At 35.4% G+C, this 8,906-nt stretch overlaps 1 protein-coding gene across 2 annotated transcripts; it reads right to left on the reverse strand.

The window, feature by feature from the left end:
* Positions 1–840: 840 nt before the first annotated feature.
* Positions 841–6,454, reverse strand: LOC116109448 (signal peptide peptidase). 2 transcript variants are annotated; one of them, XM_031395659.1, is made up of 12 exons: positions 6,302–6,454; positions 6,112–6,215; positions 5,575–5,690; positions 5,322–5,473; positions 5,130–5,215; positions 4,147–4,274; positions 3,519–3,569; positions 2,195–2,281; positions 1,981–2,050; positions 1,364–1,500; positions 1,178–1,255; positions 841–1,068 (listed from the first exon to the last, which is right to left on the reverse strand). In XM_031395659.1, exons 2-12 carry the CDS (start codon positions 6,149–6,151, stop codon positions 988–990), a joined length of 1,026 nt encoding a protein of 341 aa, XP_031251519.1. In that variant the 5' UTR covers positions 6,152–6,215; positions 6,302–6,454; the 3' UTR covers positions 841–987. The 2 variants fall into 2 exon arrangements, with proteins under 2 accessions (XP_031251519.1, XP_031251520.1); XM_031395660.1 differs by having other exon boundaries at positions 6,307–6,445.
* Between the last annotated feature and the right edge of the window lie 2,452 nt (positions 6,455–8,906).

Consider the following 8,906-nt stretch of genomic DNA (forward strand, 5'->3'; position numbering starts at 1 on the left):
GTCAAACCATGAACCGAGACCTTGACCAAGGCCTGGCTTAGTTTTCAAAACATTGCCTAAAACAACTAGTCACTTAGTCAAAATTACCAACAGCTTATTTAAAATACATTTTGAACAGTTATATTTAACCGACAGAGATGTTATCTAGCGTTAGTTTGTCAAAGTTAGGGGGAGGTAAAGGGGTCTCAAACCTTAGGGTTGGACTGTTGAGTAATAAACCCCCAAAAGAATATGATGTTTAATGCAGGCAGGCAGGCCTTGTCATGGGCTGGTCCTGTGGTCCACTACAATCAATCATGAGAGAGATTCTCACTCTTTTCGCTCACACCAACACGGCAGTATTCCCGGATTCCCTGTTACATCAATCCTTCGATATGTAGGATTAAAGACAACTGGATTGTGATTTTCTGTCAGCATACGTGCGGCCAGTTTAAAAGGTGTAAATTTGTTCTAATATTGCTGTTTTTCAGTTTTTACATGTGAAATTGATTGAAAATGATGTTCTGTTGAGAGTTAATACTAGTCACTCTTAATTTGCAGCTGTCATTTAGCCAATTTTCCTTCTTTTTTTTTTTTTAGTGATCAGGAGAATTCCCACTAATTAAACATATCTCAACTAATCCCTCGAGCCCGAAACTAACGACCGGATAAACTATCAATGATCACCCATATTAGTAACTGAATGGAATCAAACTCAAGACCTTTTGTAGATTTCAATGCCAAAAAAAAGTATCTGAAAAAGAAAGTGTATTTTAAAAAAGAATTTGAGAATTTCTAAAATTGAAAGCAGGAAAAATTTCTCCTCAAGGCGGCAAAACACATCACAGTTCTAAGAAAGAATGAAAAAGACAAAAGGGCTTCAATATTATTTCTTGCTTAATTCCAAAATCTGTTACAATGTTGGGCAGCTGCATTAGTTAGCTTGGAGGGTTTTCAGTTCCTCAAAATGGAGAATAAAGTATTTCTCGCTAAACTGGGGCATTAAGTTCATTCTACCTTCTTGCTAGATTTGGCATCGGCACCTTCTTCAGATGTTCCAGCAGTTTTTGATTCATCAAACTCCATCAACTGCACGTAATGTCAGAAGAAATTGATGTATTAGCCACCATATTTTAAATGTGTAAAATAAAACTTGATGGCATACGCAGAAACAAGATCGCAAGGATGTTGAACAAACCGGTTTGACTTCACCATTCCATAAGACGTGAGCAGCCAAGAATCCGATTACAGAAGGTACAATATACAAAAGTGCAGGCTGAATAACAAAGACAAATCCCAATCAAAGAAACCACATGAAATCAATGAATAAGATATATGCCACGGTAGAGGATATTAAAAGAGCGAGAAACATGTGATAGTTCACCTGTGCAGCTTGAAACCAGTTCATGACAATAATAGTGAGGATCAAACCAACTGTATATCCCAGAAATGCACTCTTAAAATAATGGCACCCTTTTCCCCTAGATACATCAAATCGCAGTGCTAGCGCCACAAAAATACCTAAATGCCAAAAGAAAAAAATGGTGATACACATTGTAAGTATCAAGGAAATTAATTGTACTGTAACCGTGTTTCTATTGCTGTTATTAATCATGTACTATAGTGCAAAAATCATTTTGAGTTAATAATTTGTTTTGAAGGATTGAACCAGCCTAAATACTAAACCACAAAATTTTTGAACCCAGAGAATGAGAAGTCTTTATGTAGCTCAACCATAGTATACTTCTGCCCAGCAATTTATTTCAAACTCGAAGGTTGTCCATCAAAGAAAAAAGCACGAAACTGATAAGTTGGTTGTCAACTCAATGATAATAAATAAGCCATTTCCTTTGGCGAAGGGTCATAATTTCACTTGTATTCATGTTTCTCTTGCACAAAGTCAAACCCCCAGTTTCCTTGGATAATTACAAAGACTAACCCACACAACTTTGACAATAACATCAACCAAAAGATCCTTGAACTTAATTTTCCACAACATACCAGGGATTACAATGTCACCAAGTCCAAGCATGGAGTATGGTCGTTTAAAATCTGCTGTTGGAAACAAAAGCTGCAGAGAAAATGAATTATCATTAAAACCAGAAAAGAGTCAAACACAACACTATGTAATAATATTATCAATATGACATACACATGAAGTAAAAAATTCCACACTTGAGCCAGAATAATATCCGAATTAAGCTGGAACACTAACCTTGATAGGAGCATCGAATGATTTTGCAACACTAACCATAACTGGTGTGAAGAAAACCCAGAATATATCGTATACAAAAAGTCCAGCCTGCAATGAATTTGGATGTCAAATCACATAGAATAAGGAATTGCTGAGTGAGGGAGGAAAGCATGTATATGAGAAAACAGCTGTAAGTTTTTGTAAACACTGAAGCGAACAAAAAATAACAAGGATTTGTAGCAACTTCCAAACTTTGGAACTCACTGTACATGTTTAAGAAAGTTGCAATAGGATGAAACAAACAATTTATCTTTTTTTCTTTTCTTAACTATATTAAGTCTTCTAAGAGAGAAAAATTGGAATAAAGTGATAGTAAGCGTCACATCAGTTACAAAATCACTGATGAAAGGTGATGATTTGAATAGTTGAGTTCAATCATACACAAAAGGCTCATACCGAATCGAAATGATAACAATGATGATGATAACATCACCTAAGGAGTTCATTAAATTGACATCAGAAAATGTTAGACAATCTATGGTGACGGCAAAACCTATAAGCTGAAAAGATGACCTCTCTGTCACAAAAATGTAAGCACACAGACCAAAATCCGTAAACTAATACATGATCTTGATAGGAAAATTTGTATACAATGTCATAGTCATGCAGACAACAATGCCACATATTAAAGCAGATTCAAGATATCAAACTCAAAAACATATATCAAACTCACAAACACATATACATAGAGCTGACCAGATAAATCAACCGTAAATGAATTATAATGTCAAGAATAAGCCCAGTGGTTGTCATGAAGGGAATCAGTTTTATTGTCACTTTTATCTTAGCAGAAAAGGAAAGATACGCTCCGCAATTTACAACTACGACTACTCTAGATGCCTCTGTTAGTAAAGAACAATCAATCACTACAGTGGCTTGCATAACTGGAACATGCTATGAATAACTCTATAAAGCAGCAACTAACAAGATGCATATTAAAAAAAAAAAAAAAAAAAGGAAACTTGAACTAAGTGTAAAGAGGTCAAAAGCTACATATATTTTAAATCCAGTCAACTCAGAAAGCTCTACCAGCAGACGAGGCAAAAAAAGGGGGTGTGGGGGAAATAATATGCTAAGAACAAAATCTTATTATTTCCTTTCTTTTTAGAGCCTCAGTGTTGCAAGAAAATTTATTAAAATAACTATTCACTTCCACAAGAAAATTATTAACCCTTGATAAATGGTAGTTTAATTGCTACATATATATTACAAATACAAATCTAAGATCCAATTGTCACTTATCCCTACTTTTAGGAACTAATCGTTGAAAAACAAGATTCCTTACCAAAAGAATGGCACCAGTCTTGAAAGACCCAAGAGAAAGCATTTCAATTCCCTGCAAATAACACAAAAAGGAAGTCCTTGATATCACAAAGGTTAATCAACATATGCACAGTCAACTATAGATGATTACAACATGAAAGCAAGTGGTGAATCTCAATAAATCCTATTTCTTTTCCATACAGCCCATGTTTGCACAGATATAAACAATCACACTCAACGCAATGCCCGAAATTGAGATAACTGAACCAAAGAAAATAGAAACAGAACTGCTAAAGAAACACTTCAGTTTCCAACTCTGATAATAAACAACAGCAAGAGTGAAAAAAGAACGCCCATCAAAATCATAAGTAACAACACAGATAACAACTCTTGTAGATAAAAAATAGAGAGATCTGAAAGAAATGTGTTATAACAAGCTATGGAAGAGATAATGTATTCATTAAACATTGATTAAAAAGCACTCTCTAGCCAACAGAAAATTGCAACTTTATAAAACTTATAAATTAGATTGCACAATAAAGTTATGCTATATAAAAAAAAGGTAAAGATTCGTAAATCAAAATTAGAAAAATATTTCAGCAAATAGAGGCACAAACAACACATATATATCTTTTTGAATAGATCCAAACCTGAATGCAGAATGCGAGGCCCAAAATATTGTTAGCTAACCAATGTTTCTGGGAAGCATACCATGCACAGAAAAAGGTCCCAGGGATTGCTGCAACAATCTGAGACCTTGTGAAGTCAATCTCCAAAGCTGTGTAAGAAATGTGTAAAGAAAAACATCATTCTGCATAATACAAGCAAGATAATGCGATGGGATCAAATGACAATTCTGAGAAACATTAGACTGGCATAGTACTCTAAAACGTAGAAAGACTATTTAAAAGAGAAAAACCACTATGCACAAAGCTAAAAGTTTCCATTGAAGTGTCTATATAGGGTCACTGTAGGATAGACACATTGCTTTTATGACGCATAAAAACCAGAGCAGACTCTTGAGCAATGTCCCAAATAACAAATTATGACACTAGAGCAATCTCATTCTAGTTTTTGATGGTGTTTGTACAGAGGACACTGCTACAAGTAATGATGCAACAAGAAGACACCACAAAATACTAACAAATGGTGATACGAGCCAATAACCTATAGGCCGAATGGCAACACTCCTATTAATTAAAGCGAGTTTGGGCTGGCAGGGGAAGAAACAGATTTTAAATAAACTTGAGCGCGTACGTACAATTCTCTAAGCCAAAAAAATAAAGGAAAAAAGAAGAAAAAAATTGGAAGCAAACAGTAATACAGCCTGCTCGATGGAAACTAATTTCCTTTGTGTCAACAAAAGCCTAATCCTTTTTCATTTTGTAATGCCTCCATTTTTCACACCTATTTCCATTACTTCCAAAACTAACAGATATCAAAGGCAAAATCCACATATGTTCATTTTTTGAATAGAGCAACAAAAAACAACTGAAAATCTGAATTCATAACTACATTTAGTGAACTATGTCACAAGAAAAAATAAGAAAAATATATTAAAATTTGAGAATCTGCTTTAAGAGAATTTATAACTAGATTTTCCCCAAAAAAGAGCTGAAAGAAGGTTACATACAACGGAAATACGGAAAACGCCAGACAATAACGTCCTCATTCCAATGCTGTGGCAGGAACCGTTTTATAGCAGGTAAGATCGTTGCCCTTTAAAGGAAGACATAATGCATGAAATCGTGATGCAAATTAAATTAGTTCAATATGCTATAAAATATAATATAGACAGCACTGAATTCATATGAAAAGAACATACGAAAGAGCGATGATCCCCAGAACAAAGAAGTAGCAAGTCAACACAGCATTAACCAAGTCTTTTGAAAGAAACTTGAAGAGTAAGAACAGTGACAACAACATTGCACTCCCAACAAAGGGAAAGCGCATAGCATGCTCATTAGACATAGTCTCCTGTGTGATAAACAAAACAAAATACAGACAAGTTATTCCAGCAATTAGACAGGGAAAGAACAGAAACAGAAATACAGTGCATCAATACAAGCAGTACTTACTGATGGTGGAGTTGGCTTGACAGATCGGTAGCATCCCACATAAACTGTGAGGGATGCTGTCAAGATAACATTTATGTTTGGGTTTACGTTCACAACAAGTGGTGCCAACGTTAAACCTGCAACCATTAATCATTCCATGAAAATCGATCAAGCTCCTCGACAGGCAAAAGTGAATCATATTCAAGACATAAAATATAAAAACCTACCCTCTCTGTTATGCTTTTTACTAGGCACATCTAAAAATTATATATCCTTCTTTTCTTTTGCCTAAATTGACTAGCCTCGCTTGAAATTTAACTAAAATACAGGCATATCCTCCACGTTCCAAATATTCACCAAAAACATGTAAGATTCTCCTCTATTCTCTCCAAATATCAAGCCAGGTCAACAAAACTCTATATTTTTTTTTTTTTCAAAATTTCTTCACAGTATTCCTAAATTACTGACCCAAAATCTTGAATCCATAAGAACAAACACAAAAACAAATCAATGAGAAACAGTAACAACTAACAACACTTGTGATCAAGAAAAACAAACCTGCCAAAGCCAAATTCGCTATCCGTTCATTGTTCTTCATGGCTACTCTTATTCAATTCCGCCTCCGAATCACGTCAAAAATAAACGAAACAACGAACAAAACCCTACAAACCAAACAAATCAAATCATAAGACAAAAATTAAACAAGAATTCTCCAAAATTTTCTGAGAAAATCAAATCGGAACCAAACCTAACAGAAGAGAGAGAGAAACAAAGGATCTGAATAGCGTCTTCTCTCTCCAAACGAGCAGATCGAAGACTTTGAAGACGCAGCGATCAGTTAGATAGGGTTTTAGTTTTACCTTAGCTGTTTGACGATTAAATTTCGATCTTTTAATAGCTGTTGACAATCGAAGAGGGCGTTCATACAACTCCCGTCACAGCCAATGATGGGTCAGGAGATTGTCTTGTTAGGAGGGCTGGGTGATACGTGGCGGAAATTTATTGGACCATTATGGTGGTAGTTGTAAAGGTGGTCACGGAGTTGGAACTGTAATTGTTTTGGTAACAAGGCGTCAAGGCGTAATTTGGTAGGGAAAGGTAATAAAGGTCTGGACAGATGCGGGTACTTTCTGAGTGAGCCACGTCAGTTGACTTCCTGGATCCAATTACTTTTTGACATGTCAGCATCCCAAAAATATCGGCCTGACTCACTGGGCAATTTACAGGGACTCTCCCCTAAGGATTGCAAAATTACAGAAAACCAAAGTATAATGAAAATTTTAAATGAAGGACATCAGCCATTCAGCCCCCTGAGGTTTGATGTGATAACAAATTCTCCTTAGAATTTCTGAAATAACAAAACTTCCCCTATTGTTAGTGAACACTTAATGAACAGTTAGAACTTATAATATTACAATTTACGAGTTGATAGATACCTACCAAATTGTTTTTCTATCGTTTATTTTAACACTTAAAACTTAATAGCAGTAGATTTATATTATTTTAAAATCTTCAAAGAAATTAACGTAATTAGCTTGGAAAATGAGTCAAGTACGCTATTGAAATTTAAAAATAACCTGTATTTTATAAAAAAATTACATACAACCCCCTAAAAAGTGAAAATTACCTCTACAACTTTTTTATTAAAGTAACATCATAGCAAAATTACATCCAATACCTATATCAAGTAAAATTTTAAAAGCCATTTAATTTTTCAACTAAACCCAGGTTTAAAGAGCGGATAAGCCCGACCCAATCCGGCCCAGCCCGAGCATTTAAAACTTAGGCTTTTTCTTGGACTGGGCTTGGACTTGCCCGGCCAGGTCCGAGTATGTACATCCCTAGAAGGGGCATTTTATTAAAAGACCATATGGAGTTCAAATTTAATTAAAAGGTCATGTAGTTTGAAAGTGTTAAGTAAATAGCCTTGTTTTTTATTAAGGCTAATTAAACATGATTAGGGGTTAATTAGGATTAATAAAGTATTGTGTAATCTTTTAAAAATTATAATATGTCCCCAAAGAACCGAAATTCTTGCAAACAAACCCAAACACTTTCTTCTTCCTCCTCCCACCACCTTAACGGATCCCTCCCTTGGTTGTAAGCTTCGTCTACAACTTCTTCTTCTTCTTCTTCTGCATCTTCTTCTTCCTAAGCATCTTCCTCTTCCTCTGTCCTATACATCTTCTTCTTCCCGCCATTAACACTATCTTCTTCCTCCACCATTAACATCTTCTCCGCCACAGATCCTCCTCCTCCTCCTCCTAACGTTTCGTCCAGGTATGTGTATCTCCCCTTTCTATTTTATATTTCGATTTACAAAAGTCTAATGATGGATTGGGTTTGGGTTATGATTTTAATTTAGTTATTTAGGTTATTGGGTTGTGTTTGATGTAATGGAAGTTGAAAGGAGTGAAATTTGTTGAATATTTTCTTGCATTGTGGGTAGCTGAGGGTGGTAGCACCGATTGTAGGTGGAGATGGCTGAAAATGTGTTCTGGATATGATGGATCGCTTGAGCGATCTGGTATGTGTGGTATAGTGCAACATTTCGTAGATCGCTTAATCAATCAGGTATGTGGTATAAGATCGCTTAAGCGATCTGCTAAAAGTCTGGTGTATAGCAACAGATCGCTTAAGCGATCAGGTAAATGACATAAGATCGCTTAAGCGATCAGGCTTATTTATAATTATATCGCTTAAGCGATCTAGTAAACGATATACCAGATCACTTAAGCAACTGTGCAAATGCTTTTTAAAATCTTTCAACCCTTAATAGATCAGTTAATAATATTTTTTTTCTTGCATTATAGGTACTTGGCTATTATTAGACATAGGACAAGGTATTTTGGGAGTTGAATATTTTGGTGAGTGGGTGGAGGAAGAAAGTTGCTGGAAGTGGATTGGGAAGAGCAAAGAAGTTATACCAATTGCTGTGAGCACAGAGGTTAGTTTTGATGAGTTGATTGATGAAATAATTAGAAGAGGTGATTTGAGTTGCTCACGTAGTGATATAGTTGTGAAGTATGTTTTAAGTAGAGTTCCTAAACATTATAACGTACCTCCTACTACATTAAATTCAGATGAAAGTGTGAAGTTATATATGATTGATGTGGCCGATAATGGTTCGAGGCCGATTTTAAGGGTTTCTTTTGTAGAAAAACCGTTGGAAGTTGGTTCAAAGGAAGGGGATAACAAGAAAGTTGGCGGAGATTTGCCTGGCTTTAATTTGAACTACGAGAGCATTAATTTGTTAGTTGATAAATCAATAGTAAGCGGTGATTTGGGTGGTGAGGAGGACACTATAGAAGAGGTTGGTCATGTGCGGCAGAACAAAAATGTTAAGGAGGAGG

This window comes from Pistacia vera, unplaced genomic scaffold (assembly GCF_008641045.1).
Source record: "Pistacia vera cultivar Batoury unplaced genomic scaffold, PisVer_v2 Contig58, whole genome shotgun sequence".
Classification (NCBI taxonomy): domain Eukaryota; kingdom Viridiplantae; phylum Streptophyta; class Magnoliopsida; order Sapindales; family Anacardiaceae; genus Pistacia; species Pistacia vera.

Excerpts from the sequence above, each read along its gene's own strand:
- LOC116109448 (XM_031395659.1), bottom strand. The coding sequence starts at position 6,151 with ATGAAGAACAATGAACGGATAGCGAATTTGGCTTTGGCAG. Across the intron at positions 2,282-3,518 it reads AGACTGGTGCCATTCTTTTG|GCTGGACTTTTTGTATACGA; the intron begins GTAAGGAATCTT and ends AATTCATTGCAG. Across the intron at positions 1,256-1,363 it reads ACTGGTTTCAAGCTGCACAG|CCTGCACTTTTGTATATTGT; the intron begins GTGAACTATCAC and ends TTTGTTATTCAG.